Source organism: Eurosta solidaginis, chromosome 4 (genome assembly GCF_040869045.1).
Source record: "Eurosta solidaginis isolate ZX-2024a chromosome 4, ASM4086904v1, whole genome shotgun sequence".
Lineage (NCBI taxonomy): Eukaryota > Metazoa > Arthropoda > Insecta > Diptera > Tephritidae > Eurosta > Eurosta solidaginis.
The window spans coordinates 245,523,887-245,540,285 of record NC_090322.1 but is presented as its reverse complement, the minus strand read 5'-3'; the positions used below and the strand labels follow the sequence as shown (position 1 = coordinate 245,540,285).

The window sequence follows — 16,399 nt, the reverse complement described above, 5'->3', positions numbered from 1 at the left end:
TTTCTGGGTATTCAACAGAAACTGTTTGGTCAGCATCTCATTTCTCTCCCTGATGGGGAGTATTCTCGCCTCATTATGCAGATGGTGTTCTGGGGACATAAGAAGACAGCCCGTGGCGATTATGAGAGCTGTATTTTGGCAGGCCTGTAGTACTGAACCACATCGTACTGTAATGCACTTCAGAGAGTCGCGATTGATATTTGGAGCTCGTACTATAATGAACTGTACAGTTCTGTACAATTTACGCCAGCTTCCGCGGGTTCGACGCAGATTAACACGCATACTGGAGATGGTAATCAGTCGAAAAATCTCTGAACCACAAGAAGTGCCCTCAGGCAGGTTTTCACTATGTACATTGAAGTCCTCGGCGCGTTAAAACCAGTCTCTTGCGCGACGTGGACTCAAGGTTATATAGTTAAATGAACTGATTTTATGCACAGAAGTTATCATGCCAAATTCAAGCGTTTATTTGGTATGTAGATGGATTATAAGGAAAACTCATCAGGGAGGATTGCTGCCACCTGAGAGCCAAAAAGAAAAACTGAAAACCTTTAGAGTAAAACGAACGGTAGTTGTTGTTGTGTTGTTATTTACTAGCACGACTGTCTTGCAGATAGCTATGGTCTGTTTGCCATCTCAATATTACCCTTTCTTGAGTCTCCGAAGGAAATGAATTTTCCTGATGACATGACGGACGTTTCCGTGCGACCTCCACTGGATTACCTTCTCACAGGCATAGATGAATATACTATTAGGGAAACAAACTTGGTGCAAAACAAACGAGATGAAGAAGAGACATCACCGGGATTATTGCCGTGTATATATGGAAAAGGAACGAGCTTCTTTCTGAAATGAAACAAATCTGAAGCTAGAGTATTTACTGCACTATATAGCATCGATGTTTCGATAATAATGTCTACGAATAAGCTAAATCGGATGAGGGGGATATCGGGTGGGTTCAAAATTTTCTTTGCCAATGCCCAGATCAACAAAAGGCACGAATCAGATTACTTTCAACAGTCGGGCACGGATAGAGTGGTCTTACAACCTACCCAAATCTAAAAAATGAGGTTTTTATAAATATAAAAAATTAAGATGTGTGCAATTTGCGATTATGAGAAAAAAGAGAGAAAGGGGGGAGAGATTAAGACGAAAAGTAAAGAAAACAGTAACAGAAAGGGTATTAAACAGGTAATGTGTGAAAGAACGAAAGAAAAAACGAAAACTAAGAGTGGTGGTGCAGGGAAAGGGAGGGGAGCGGATTGAGAAAAATTAGTATGGGCAGGAAGCCAGAAAACGCAAGGCAGCCGGAAATATCGAAAGGAGTACGAACATAAAGAGGAGCGAAAGTGGGAAGGGAAAGTAAAAAGGGGAAGGAGCAGAAGAGACAAGGTAAACTAAGAGACGAATAAAGAAACATACGAATAAGTGGGAAACTGAAGAGAAAGTTTACTTTTTCGCTCTAGGTTGGCACTTCTACGGAAACACTCATATGTATACATTATTTTCTATATAAATTATTTAATAAATATTAAATACAGTAATAAAATTCAAAACTTACACAGCCCATACAATATAAGCAGCCTTCGAAAGGAATCCCATTTTTGGTGCTGCAGATTGCGCAGACAAAACAAAACGAACTTGGAAACGGCGGATGGAGGTTTGATGCCTTATATCACATAAATCCGAGGCTAGGACAGCAGCAAGGCACTAGCTGTAACAGCATAATTATTATAAAGTACGTTTTAAACCAAATGTCGTCATCTAGTTCAATAATTATCCGCGCTCAATTCACACAACCTCGTTGCTCGTTAATCAACGACTAAACCACTCCCACTACGACGATTTTCTCTTATCAACATAACGATAGTTTCAGTTTAAGTGACCACTGAACCATAACGCAGCAGTTCTTGCGTATGTGCAAGATAGAGCAAAAACAACAGCGACAAAAAAAAGCACAAAAGCTTATCGCTGCTAGGCGTGCGAGTTTCAGAGCTATTCAACACATATGACAGCGGATTGTATGTATTTGTTTTTGTTTAGGTATTTGATCGATATTACTAAATTTGCTCTTATTTTTACATAAGAATTATTTTGGTTTATTTTTGTTTTTTTTTTTTTTGTAATTGATAAAAATACATACATATGTACATATTTTTTATTGCTGCGTAAAAAGTTTAAGAAACCTTTGTTTACATTGCCCTTTGCTTCGTTATCACTGTGTTTCTCGTATCTCGTACTTTTTACTGTATATTTATTTAATTGTTTTTATTCATTTATCTTTTTTCTATTCAGCACATAGATCGTGACTAATTGCTGTCGTAAGTTTTTTTCTATTCATTATAAGTACAAAAAAAAAATTTACAACATATGTTTATGCATAAATGCAGATCTCGACAGCCACAATAGGTTTTTTATAGAATGATTTCCATATTTATTTTTTCACACAGGCATCGATTTGTTACGCAAAGTGGAGAGATTAAAAATGAAGTGCATAATTATTTTATAGTATTTTATTGCTTTTTAAATGTGTCCATACGTAATGCGAAAGCGGTGCGACTCCAAAAAGCCCTCTCTAGAGATCACAGAACTGTAATTGGCACTCTGCAAAAACAAAAAAAAACGATGGGAGCTACACTAAGCACTTTTTGGACTTAATAGCAGGCTTTCAAGTTTTTCGAAAGATTGCATTGGCGATGGCTATAGCGAATGAAAGATGACGCTCCGGCTAAGTATTTTTACCGGAACCCGCCTATGGAAGCAGAGAAGGAGGGCGGCCCCCACTCTGCTGGAAGGACCAGGTGGAAAACGAATTAAACAGTTGGCAAAGCGAGTAGAAACAAGTAAGGAAGGTTAAGTTCGGGTGTAACCGAACATTACATACTCAGTTGAGAGCTATGGTGACAACATAAGGGAAAATAACCATGTAGGAAAATGAACCGAGGGAAACCCTGGAATGTGTTTGTATGACATGTGTATCAAATGAAAGGCATTAAAGAGTATTTTATGAGGGAGTAGGCCATAGTTCTATTCGTGGACGCCATTTAGGGATATCGCCATAAAGGTGGATCAGGGTTGATTCTAGAATTTGTTTGCAGGATATGGGTATCAAATGAAAGGTGTTAATGAGTATATTACAAGGGAGTAATCTTTAGTTCCATAGGTGGACGCCGTTTCGAGATATCGCCATAAAGGTGGACCAGGGGTGACCCTAGAATTTGTTTGTACAATATGGGTATCAAAAGAAAGGTATTAATGAGGGTTTTAAAAGGGAGTGGCGGTAGTTGTATAGGTGGTCGCCTTTTCGAGATATCGCCATAAAGGTGGATCAGGGGTGACTCTAGAATGCGTTTATACAATATGGGTATCAAACGAAAGGTGTTAATGAGTATTTTAAAAGGGAGTGGGCCTTAGTTCTATAGGTGGTCGCTTTTTCGAGATATCGCCATAAAGGTGGACCAGGGATGACTCTAGAATGCGTTTGTACAATATGGGAGTGGGCCTTAGTTCTATAGGTGGACGCCTTTTCGAGGTATCGCCATAAAGGTGGACCAGGGGTGACTCTAGAATATGTTTGTACGATATGGGTATCAAATGAAAGGTGTTAATGAGTATTTTAAAAGGACGTGGGGCTTAGTTCTATAGGTGGACGCCTTTTCGAGATATCGCCATAAAGGTGGACCAGGGGTGACTCTAGAATATGTTTGTACGATATTGGTATCAAATTAAAGGTATTAATGAGAGTTTTAAAAGGGAGTGGTGGTAGTTGTATATGTGAAGGCGTTTTCCAGATATCGACCAAAATGTGGACCAGGGTGACCCAGAACATCATCTGTTGGATACCGCTAATTTCTTTATATATGTAATACCTGCCAAGATTTCAAGGGTGTTTTATTTCGCCCTGCAGAACTTTTTCATTTTCTTCTACTTAATATGGTAGATGTCACAACCATTTTACAAAGTTTTTTCTTAAGTTATAGAATTATGGCATTTTTTTCATTTTTCGTAATTTTCGATAACGAAAAAGTGGGCGTGGTCATAGTCGGATTTCGTTCATTTTTTATACCAAGATAAAGTGAAATCAGATAAGTACGTGAACTAAGTTCAGTAAAGATATGTCGATTTTTGCTCAAGTTATCGTGTTAACGGCCATGCGGAAGGACAGACGGACGACTGTGTATAAAAACTGGGCGTGGCTTCAACCGATTTCGCCCATTTTCACACAAAACAGTAAGCGTCATAAAATCTATGCTCCTACCAAATTTCAAAAGGATTGGTAAATTTTTGTTCGTCTTATGGCATTAAAAGTATCCTAGACAAATTAAATGAAAAGGGCGGAGCCACGCCCATTTTGAAATTTTCTTTTATTTTTGTATTTTTTTGCACCATATCATTACTGGAGTTGAATGTTGACATAATTTACTTATATACTGTATAGATATTAAATTTTTTGTAAAAATTTTACTTTAAAAAAAATTTTTTTTTAATGTGGGCGTGGTCCTTCTCCTATTTTGCTACTTTTTATTAAGCGTACATATAGTAATATGAGTAACGTTCCTGCCAAATTTCATCATGATATCTTCAACGACTGCCAAATTACAGCTTGTAAAATTTTTAAATTACCTTCTTTTAAAAGTGGGCGGTGCCACGCCCATTGTCCAAAATTTTACTAATTTTCTATTCTGCGTCATAAGTTCAACTCACCTACCAAGTTTCATCGCTTTATCTGTCTTTGGTAATGAATTATCGCACTTTTTCGGTTTTTCGAAATTTTTGATATCGAAAAAGTGGGCGTGGTTATAGTCCGATATCCTTCATTTTAAATAACGATCTGAGATGAGTGCTCAGGAACCAACGTACCAAATTTCATCAAGATTCGTCAAAATTTACTCAAGTTATCGTGTTAACGGACGGACGGACGGACTCAATCAAATTTTTTTGCGATCCTGATGATTTTGATATATGGAAGTCATATCTATCTCGATTCCTTTATACCTGTACAACCAACCGTTATCCACTCAAACTTAATATACTCTGTGAGCTCTGCTCAACTGAGTATAAAAATATTACTGCCGGGCTAAGGAATATTGTGTTCGAAGGAAGAATTAGAGGGGCGGGGGAGGGGCGTGGGTGTATCTAGTGGGTACTAAAAATTTTTTCGGCAGCAGGTTAGGTTAAATCTTATTATTTTTTGTCATTAAAAAAGTAGTAAATAACCGATAATATTCCCAAATTCAAAACCACTCATAAGCCATATAAAAAATATACGGTGTTCACAACGTTCATATATTTTAAGAGTTCAAGATCAAAAAACCCGAGAAACAGTTTTGTAGCCATTAAATTTTAGTCTAACAAAGTCGCACTTTTGAGCAGTTTTAAAGTCGCCTTGACTCAAAAACAAGTCTAAAAATTCCAATTGAACCCCAAAACCCTCCCCCTGCGGCCGGGCCTGAGCACCAGCCTTGTTCAACCTATGAAAAGCATTTCTCCTGCTCGGCTACATTCCAAACTGATTAAGGTAGTATTCATACCAAAGCCAAGAAGCACCAGGCAACTGTCGTTGTCGTATGTACCAATTAGCCTCAGTTCGTTTTTCCTAAAGGGCATGGAGAAATTTTTGAATCAGTATATTAGCGAAGTCAACCTTAACAAAGGCTATTCACAGCTCCACGAAAAAATTTTAAAAGGCTTTGAAGTCTACAAATATTGGTCTCTGACATCTAAGGGGTTTTCGATAACACGACATCTCAAGCTATCGATGATCGGATAACTTAGTAATCTGCATCACAGGGATGCACGAGGGAACAATACCCATTCGCATGCAACAATCCCTGCGTATCATGGAAAAGTAGTGTGATACCAAAGGATTGGCTATCAACCCTAAAAAACTGTCCTAGTGCCTTTTATTAGAAGAAGGAAACTATCCATACCAGAACCATCACTGTGTTGCACCAAAATCCGATTTTCAATGTAAATAAAATACCTTGGGGTTACACTGGACAGAACCCTCACGTGGAATGCTCACCTAGATGCTAGCTTAAACAAAGAAGCCAGAGCTTTCTTCGTTTGCAGTCGTTTCTATGGCAAAACATGAGGGCTATATCTCAAAAAATTTCACGAAATTTTGAGGCGTCCATTGTGGACAGAACTCTTTGGGAAACACAGGGAATCCATATCCCTGACTCAAAAGTATGTTTCACGGATGGATGAAAATTTCATGAAGGAAAAACGGAAGCTGAAATCTATGGGCTGAACTTCAAGAAATCGATGCACTATTTTTCAGGCAGAAATTCATACAATGGAAGGTTTACATAGCGGCTTATCCTCGATGAGTAATTTCATTATGTCAGACAGCCATGCAACCGTACGTGCCTTGCCGTCTTACGCAATTACTTCTAAGCTAGTGGTTGAATGCATTGGAGTCCCTAACGATCTGGAAGCCAAAAACAAGGCTTTGCTAGGACGGGTTCCAGGGACTTGAATATAATGAAAAAGCAGACTACCTACCCATGTAGTGTGCTTTAGCAGCATTCTATAATTCAGAGCCCTTCTGTGGACACACAAAGCAAGAGCTGAATTTAAACGACGTACATCTCACAGACGAACGTTATCTCACTAGGGTTAAGTATTTTTTCCGAAATCAGTTTACTTAGCTTTTGATACGCGTTTCAAACATATTTGCTGCTATTTTTTCACTCTTAGGTGTACAAAACATAGCAGCAAAATTGTTAAGACACTTTTCAACTATTTTTTCTTAATAAAACTTTAATGAAATTGTGTAAAACAATTTTAAACGCGGTTTAGAAAATTATCCAAAATTCGTTTTTCATTAAAATTTCTATTTACTTTACTTTATATTTACTTGAAAAACCTTTTGAGCGAAGATTTTTAGAAACTTGAATTTTTGGAGGTTTTCGTAAACGTTTTTGAAGTTGGGTTATACCACAATTCATTCAAATTTTTCTAAAATCAAAGCAAATAAATTAAGGAAAAACATAACGAATAAACATTGTTTACAATTTTTGTTGCTATTTTTGTATTCACAGGTGTCGGGTCTGACCAAATGTACAGAAAACTTTTTTTATTTTCAACGCCGGTGTAATGAAATTCGAAAATAGTATTTTCATGGGTATTAGCATGCTTTGCATAGGAGTATAAAATTAAAATTTAGCGCGTCCTAAGCGGCAAAAGCATGTAAAGGGAAAGTCGTGATAGTACAGCGTTCCGAATTAATTTCATGAAGCGTGCGAAGATTTGGGCTTAGCTGGAGATTCTGGTTTTTTTTTTTTGAGTTCGATATTTCAAAACCTCTTCCTGTTTAACTTTCAATGTCACACATGCCACCCATACGCATTTTGCACTTCTTTAAGATTTGGTCTTTAGTTCTCAAAGTGTTCAATAATTTTAAATTTATTTAATGTGAATTTGGAGTTTTTAGGCCGATTTAGTTAAATAAAACAAGTTAATTTTTTTAATTTCCGACGCGTTTCGACACATCTTCGTGTCTTCCTCAGGAAAATTTTAAATTTAATTTTGGCAAGAAAACTTTGTAAATTCATTAATATTAATCAATGCGTAAATGAACTAGATAAGTCACGCGTCAAATTTGTACTGCAAATGTTATAAATATATTGATTAGCAAGCGCGGATGCAAATAAAATACTTTGAAATAATTATTTAGATTAGGGTGGTCATAAACATAGTTGGATAAACTTTTTTTGCACACTCCTGTAAGTAATATCTTATTGTTACTACGTTTGTATGAGAGCGAAATGAGAGAGCGGAGATAGCCTCCGTGGCACTGTATGCATTCAAGAGGATGCGCCTGGGGCCTATGGCTCAAACTCTCTCATTTGGTGTTTAGGGCAATTGTCAAGCCCATACTTTACTAAGGGGTTGTTTGGTGGACAGCCGTACAAAAAAGTCCGTATACCAAAAAACTAGAGGGGATATGCAGATTATCAATGCTAAGCATAACGGGGGCCCTGAAAACTACCCCGACAGCAGTATTGCATGCCATTGTGCACATCCCGCCTGCAGATTTATAAAAAAAAAATTTTAAATATAGCGTTAGCAACTGTAATAATAGAGCCGAAGGATTGGCGCAGGGGTGCGGAAATAGCGGATCACACTATGCATGTGCATACTGATGGTTCCAAATTAACGGAAGGGGTCGGGTCTGCTGTTTACTATGTCGATCCAGAAATAAGTAGCAGCAGAAATTCTGAAGGAAGCGTGCTTGAGCTGCAGTCGCGTCCATATGTACATATATTGAGAGTGAGGCGGCGATCAAGACGATACTCTCACACAGTACTTTATCAAGAAGTGACATGGCATGCAAAAAAGCATTCGAGAAACTTCCCCCCGGCCGGACCATACGTCTGTACTGGGTCCCCGGCCATAAAGGGGTGGAAGGTAACGAAAAGGCATATGAGTGTGCAAAGGAGGGTGCAGCACTCCGTGAGTCGACCGTATGTGTCCCAATCCGTTTAGGTGAAATCAAAAGGGGACAGGAGTTGAACATAGAAGATCCATCAAGCAGGAGAAGCGTGGACAGAAGCTCGGGGCTACTTCTAAGATCAAGTGCAAACCCTACAACGTTAGACTGACAAAATTGCTTATATCGAGATAAGATTTAAGGCTCATAATAGGCATATTAAATGGATACTGCCTTCTGTTGGCACAAGTTAGTCATTGCCAGTCTCACTAGGAAGTGCGAACAGCAGGAAGAAACGGTTGAGCACGTTTTCTGTTCCTATCCTGCGCTCGCGAGGCTCCAGCTTCTAGAAACGGCAGAGTTGTCCGATCTCGAGTCAGCTATTAAGCTAGGTCCTAGAAAACGTTTAGTATTCCCCAAGGGGACAGAGTTATTTTATAACATGAGTCCTAGTACCTAGTTGGTTTTTTTAATGTTTGGTCGTCGAACAAATTCTGGTAACACTACGGATACATTTAGTCTATGTGAGGTCTTTATTAACCTGCCAGTTCAACCTAACCCAACCTAACGTTTATACTTTTTTTGTTTTTGATGTGTAAACAACTTTGCACACGGAATGAGGGAATCCTGAATGTAAGCGTAAGATGTAAGTTAAAGCTTAAGCGTAGTCTTTGTATATGTATAATGTAGGCGTAGTGAGGGGTATTGGTATAATGTACGAATGTGTAAGCGTATGCGTGGTATTAGTTTACTGTATAGAGTACTCGAGAATCCTAAGCGGAGGCACGTTGTGTGGTATTGGTATACTGTATGAGTAATGCACAATGAGAGTAGAAGTGTAGTCACTACACTCTACCGTAATGTGGGAACAAGGTACGTGGTAGAGTTGATATGAGCGAAATCACACAGCAACTCAAGCAAACACTTCACTTACACATAATTTAAAAACATTAGTTTCCTAGTCTTAATGTTTGCACGTTGAGTTCCACGGGTTTACTCTGAGAAAAAATCGTTCTAAAACGAACGAAACAAGTTCAAAATCAAGAACATTCGTTGACAAAAGTCTGTTAAGTATGTTTTTTTTCTTAACTCGTGACCGATGGGCTTGTTTTAAGAACAGTTTTTCCAAGAACACCGTTCGTATTTTATGACCAGTTTGGTATTGATGTGTGAACCTTCTGTGCTCACTTCAAGCACTATTTGTGCTTAAAATAAGATTTTTCGTTCTCACGCTTCGAGAACGACTTGTGGTCGATTCAACAGTTTTCGTTCTCAATTCAAGAACGGTTTGGGCTTGATCATTGATGGGAGGGGAAAGTATTTTTTTCAATAGTTACCCATTTATTTTTTATTAATAATAATTTTTTTGTCATAAATAAAAAATATTTATAACAAACAAATTTTTATTATAGTCCACTGAGAAATCATTCTTATTTGGAGATGTAATCTGCATATATACTTAAAACATTTCATAACAAGTTTTAGAATTAGCTGTGTATATATGAGTGGAACTGAACGAAAAATAAGAGCTAAAAAAATAGAATATAAAAAATTTTTTTTAAAAAACTTCAGAGTTTGACGGTGATCGAACCCGCGCCACACGATCGCAACAGCAACATCATAGCCGCTGGGCCACTAAGAACATTGTTCTTAATTTAATAACATTGTTCTCATTAACAGAACATTTGTTCATATTTTAAGACCAGCCGTTCTCTTTTCAAGAAAATGGTTGTCAGTTCAAGAACAAGGTTGTTGTTTTGACAGGTCGCTCGTGTTTCAAGAACAAAAAAGTAAGAACATGAAAATCATGAATTGAGTCCGGTGGTGCTGGATTTTAGAACGGCGTTTTTCTCTGAGTGTACTTGGTCTCACGGCTTTTTTTTTCAAATATTAAAACAAAATAGTATAGTGCGGGTAAAGTAATAGCAGCTGAAAATATTTGCAAATTGTATCCTTTACTTTTTTACTTTCGTAAATTTTAGAAGGAAAAAAGACACTTTAGTGAATTGTAAACATTTTTGTAAAACTTCGGAAAGTTTTTCGTACTTTTATTTCGAGTTTTGGAAAACTTAAGAAACAATTCATTTTCGTCCTACAAGCTTGAAGTCACTTCGGCATAACTTTGAACATCTTTTCCGGAAGAGTGTTTTAGATTTTCCCCAAAATACATTAAGTAAAATGTTGTATTTTATTTTATAAGGCCAATATGATTAGACTACAAAAATGCCACCTCGAAAGGTTTACCAAATATTTTTTCGCAAACATTTTATTAATTATCTCTTTAATTAATTAAAATAAAAAAAATAAAACAACCGATAAAATTTGCAAATAAAATTGGCTGCTATTTTTTAACCAAAAAATATCCACAACAAAGGGACTTGAGGAGCGACCCCGTTTTTCATAATTACAGAAACCAACATATCCTAATTTATTTACAAACGTATGGATGTATGTATGTTTGCTAACATGCCTTGGTGTTATCATAAGTTCATTTAACTTTTCAGCCTTCAGCTTTACACAACTAAAGTAATCAAAAAAAAAAAAGGAGGAAACATGCAAACATTTGTACATAAAGTCTCTGCAAAAACTGATAAGCCGCAAAAAAAAGTTATATTCCCTGCAACATTTTGCAAAAGCAACAATTGATATTGAATTTCAATATGTATGTATTTATAGAAACTATTTGATTATCGTTATACCGGATATGCGCACACTAATCATCGAAATGGGTGTGGAAATGGACAATTTTTTCTTAACTTTTTTTAGGTGGCCTTTTAATGAGAGAAAGCGGGTGAGTACTTTTAAAACATAAAAAATTTATTTATGTACAATTAATCAATAGCCGTGTTTTTTTTTTACACGCGTATACGTTTACGTTTGCGCGTAAGAAAATCGCTTATTCTCGCTTAGATAATGCTTAGGAGATCCATCTAGCGGCAGTGGTTAAATAACTAGCTACAACACAGGGTGTGCCGAAAAGCGGAGACACAACCCTCTAATGGCCATAGTGTATAACATATTGTGACGAACATTAGTAACACTAAGTGATACTCACATCACTAATCTGATACTAACGCCCCGATTCTAGTGTGGTAACAACATTCTTCACCACGGTAACGAAATCATGTGGAAACTTTTACACCCTTTTGGTATTCTATCCACGAAAGTAACCGGATAATTTTTTACCCACAAAAGTAGGTGGTTACATCGAAATAACCACACAACAGCTGTTGTTTAGAAAAAGGCAAAACTGAAAAATAAAGAATTGTAAGCGCAAATAAGTAAAGATAATAGTAAAAAAGTGTTGCCTCTTGCTATATATTATATATTTGTTTACATTATGTACTTTCACAGAAAAAATTACAATATAGCTATGTAAAATCTTATGCATGTATGTACATATATACACATCGTCTCGTTTATTCGTTAACCTCGTATCTACGAGTGACACATTTTCGGTAAAGCCATGGCGGAACGATATAAGGCGGCAGCATGGTGACATACCTCCAAACATAAATAAAAATTCCATGTACTTTGTTTTTGTAAATTCGATGGACGAATGTCAAAATCGTACTGCGCCGGAAGTTGATGTATCAAATCAAATAAAAAAGTTTATATTCAGCTGTCCTATGCTGCCACTTTGTATCATTCCGCCATGGGTAAAGCGAAGAAAACCAACTTTTAAATTTCACCGTAGACATTGGTGAGTTTTTCAGTGATGACAGCGTTACCACTTTGGCCAGAATCGCGAATAAAAGAACTGGTAACGATTTTCGGTTACATAATGTTCTGGGTACTATTTTACCGGTAACGCTCAGAATCGGCCCGTAACTAAATAAAGCCACAACAACAATAAAGCAAGCTGCCACACTTGTATGTACGTAAACAAATTAATCATCATGTACACACATACATACAAGCAACAGAGAGATACTCACAAACGCATGTCATCATCAGCTACTACTTCGCTCACATATACATACACGCATATGGTTACACACATCCAGAAATTTGGGCAGAGAGTATAAAAGCAGCAGAAGCTGAGTAGTCCCTAATCAGTTTGATTTAAGCACGCTATTGGTTGCGAAGTATAAGTGTTATTGTGAAGTATTTTCAAAGTAGCGATACGAACGTTAGTAGGTGTAAAATAAGCGGAGGTTCACTAAATTCGTTACAATATAGCTGAATCAGTTGCGATGAATTGTGGACACGCACCATTTTAAGAGGTGATACATAGAATTAGGGTAGAAGGGAAACATAGACACATATTTCAGTTACATCTGAGTATAATGCGTATTGAAATTTATACTGATACTGATTTATACTAATTTTATGCGCAGCAATTTCAGAGGTGTATTTAAAGTTTGACGCTTAGCAGTCCATATAAAGTTTAAGCGTAAACGTCTATAGATGTAAAAAAACAAACACAGCTAATATGACAAAACGTAAAAATTGTAGCACCTCCATATATCCCGTGTTAAGAACTACTCCTTTCTATCTATCAGGAGTTGCAAATATCAGTTGAGCCAAAATTTCCCGTTATGCTTACGGGAAAACTCCACCTACATAAGAAGTAAACGTAATACGTTCTTTATTACACAGACTACGAAAAATGGATTGATTTTTGTTTCCTTTAGTTTTATTATTAAAATCGAAAATAATAATTATTTGTTTGTATTTTTTGTCTCGCTTCTAAAATAAAAGTTGTTTCTAAGGTTTTTATTTTGTCCGGAAAATACAGCAATTTTTCAAATTTTTTATTTAAGTATTAAAATAAGGAAAAGGCGTGAGTACCAAGTAAGATGTGTAAATATACAGGTTTACTTCTAGTAAACTGTTCTTTTTTTAATAAAGTGGGCACGCTCCCTGAGGTTACAGTTAAATCACAACAGAGGTAACGACGGCTTCTTATCGGTAACAACCGATACCAACAAGTTAGCTTTTTTTATTGGCTTATTAACGAAAGCAAAATTATCATGTTATCGGCTTCCAATCGATTGGTTACAAATGTGTCATCGATTTTATTGAAAATTTATCGGTATCAGTTTCATAAAAAAACGATATCAGATTCATAACAACTCATCGATAACAAATCGTTATTACAACCGATCATTTATCGATACCTTTTGGATAGTTTATCGGTAACTTCCGATAACAAAGCGATATCTTTTTAATAAAATCTCGGTAACACGTATTGATAATATTTCGGTAACATATTGATAGCATTTTCGATAAATAATCGAAAGCTTTTCGATAGTAAATCGTCGATGAAAAATTGATAACACTTCGATAGAAATCGATAACTCGCCTATTTCTTGTCGATAACACACCATTAACAAACCGATAACTTGTCATTAAGAAATTTATCGTACTTTCTTTCTTTGTTTTACTTTGCGCTCCTTTCCTTTCCATTCCTTTCATTTCCTCTCCTTTTCTTTCCTTGCATTTCAATGCCTCGCCTTGTCTGATTTCGCTCATATCAACTCTACCACGTACATTGCTCCCTGATTTACATTCTACATAAATCTCATATACACTTACACTTTACTCTTACTTTCAGGACTCCCTCATACCACGAACAAAGACGTATACACAACAAAAAATAAAAAAAAATGGAAAAAAATCTATAGTATTAACATATTTTTCGACGTAAAATACCAATTACTGTCGCAATTATTTATTTATTATTTTTATTGACAACTTCTGGAGTTAAAGCAGATGCCTCTATCCACTCAGTCATTTGAATGTACCGTTGTACGCTTTGTACATATGTAATTAATAAGTAAGCAATTTATTCGGACCTTACGTTCCACAATTCTTCAATATCTTTAAGAGTTAAAGAAATGTTTCGAAACATTTTTAAATTTTTTTTAAACGAAAATACAGTTTGTAGCACATCAAATTCTAGTCCAAATTCCTAGAATTTTTTAAATTTTTTTGTCGCATTTTCATGTATGGAAGCAAATAAATAACGCCTTCCTAAAAAATTCTGAAAATTCAACGAGTTTTTCGTGTGAGACTAAAACTCCATGGGCTAAGAAACTACACTTTCGGTTTTTTTTTTATTTAAAATGCAAAATACATGATGATTTATACTTTTTTTGGACACCCTACATTCTGCTAACTTGCACTTTTTTCTTTTATTAAATATTTGAAACAATTATTTTAAACTCTTTTATGAAACAAAAACTATTTGGATTATTTAGAGTTTTAAATTTACGTTGTTTAATTTAAACTTGAACTTGATCACTTAAAACTTTAAAGTTTTTACATTTTGTCATACATCAAATTTATATTAAATTTTCTTGTCCTTGAAATTCCATAATCAAATTTCTTGCAAATTTTCATTACATTCTTTTTATTACAAACAAAAATAAATGCAACAGCACTTATGTTTTCACGTTACGCGCCCGGAACGCCAACAAAACAAACAAAGTCTACCGCCAACTAGCGCGATCTCCAATATTCTAAAACTAAAGCGACGCCGCGCTTCTGAACATTATCGACCGAACAATTGAATGGAAATGTGCGCGCGCGTATCCAATTCAAATTCAAAAATCACCCGGCAGCAAATAACTTTAGTAGAACTTAAGCTATCCACACTTCTATTTATATGTATGTATGTAAGTACATTTGTATTACATAGAAGTTTTGCTAGCTAATTCATACATACAAACAAACGAATGCGTTGTCATCTGTGGAGTGTTTTGTTTGGGGCTTGGCGTGTGGCTAGACGCTGCTGCTACTCGGCCCTTGGATGACTCTTAACGCCTAGCGTGTAAAATTGAAAGTAGCAAATGCACCCAAGCACACACACTAAATAAACAGTTTCAAAAAAAAAAAAAAAACACAATACAAATAGTAAAAAAAACCTACCAAGCATAGTGAATGAGCGGCTACTGCTTTACGCCTCATGTTTTTTGTGATAAACGTCAGTTAGAAAGGCTTATTTATTATTACTTAATTGTTTTAGTTTTCAAAGCCCAAAATTAGTAAATAAACAAAACGTAATAAAAAGACTCAAGTAGTGCATACTAGAGCTCTTGAAAATCGACTTTTCGAATAATCGATTAACCGATTAGCAAAAGTTGTTAAAGCGCCAAATACACGACACGAACATTTCCGCGAACATTTGCGCGAACTGTTCGTGCGTGTATGGCGAAATAGCTCATAATCGTAATAATTTCTGAACGGAACAGACGTGCGCGAAAAAATGGACAATAAAAAATTTCTGAGTGAATTTATTGAAATGTATAAATCTTTGCCATCATTGTGGCAAGTAAAAAGCAAAGATTATTGTAATAGAATTAAAAAGAATAATGATTATCTCTTTTTTTTACGCTTAATTGCCGCAGCGAGCAATATTGCTGCAGCACAATTGTTGTCCGTATTCATCGCTGTCTGAAAGAGAACTAATGTTCGGCCAAAAGTTCGTATGGTGTATGGCCAAAGCTGCGAACAAGATTGCGGAATGTTCGCGGAAATGTTCGTGTCGTGTATTTGGCGCTTAAGTAAAACATTCGATCATCACTAATCGACTAGTGGTTTGCTTTCGATTAGTGACAAATTCGACTATTCGAATGGTAATTCACTTGAGGTTTTAAATAAGTTCTGCTATTTGCAAAGACATTGTGGAGTTATTGAAAGCCATCTGCAGCTCACATATTTTGCAATTTGCTTCTTTGGCATCCTCGGAACTAGATAAGAAGTTCCATACCCTGCTACGTTTTCGGGAACTCATTTCGCAGCAAATTTGTTTTTTTTTTTTACTTTTATGACCAAAAATTCAGTTTCTGAAATTAAAAAAAAAATTGTTTATGACAAAAAATGTTATTTATGAAATAGTCAGTTAATCGGTTATGTTGAAATCGAATACCAGCAAGTCGATTCTCATTCAATGCGAAAGTTGCTATTCGACTATTCGATTATTAATAATCAATTGTAAACAGAGCCCTAGTGCAC

The 16,399-nt window shown here is 36.1% G+C and overlaps 1 protein-coding gene across 8 annotated transcripts in view; it reads right to left on the bottom strand.

Annotated features, from left to right (window-relative positions):
- Hecw (Hecw ubiquitin protein ligase) overlaps positions 1-16,399 on the bottom strand; it is a 69,370-nt gene that overhangs the window by 33,615 nt on the left and 19,356 nt on the right. The window contains exons 1-2 of one of the 8 annotated variants that reach the window (XM_067785410.1): positions 14,789-14,879; positions 1,562-2,333 (exon numbers count right to left, since the gene is read on the bottom strand). The exons of 4 other annotated variants lie outside the window; for them this stretch is intronic. In XM_067785410.1, the coding sequence (XP_067641511.1) occupies positions 1,562-1,602 (41 nt within the window). In that variant the 5' untranslated portion in view covers positions 1,603-2,333; positions 14,789-14,879. Of the gene's footprint in view, positions 1-1,561; positions 2,482-7,017; positions 7,118-14,788; positions 14,880-16,399 lie in introns of those variants that run through there. 3 more of the 8 variants (XM_067785412.1, XM_067785411.1, XM_067785409.1) reach the window with 3 other exon arrangements.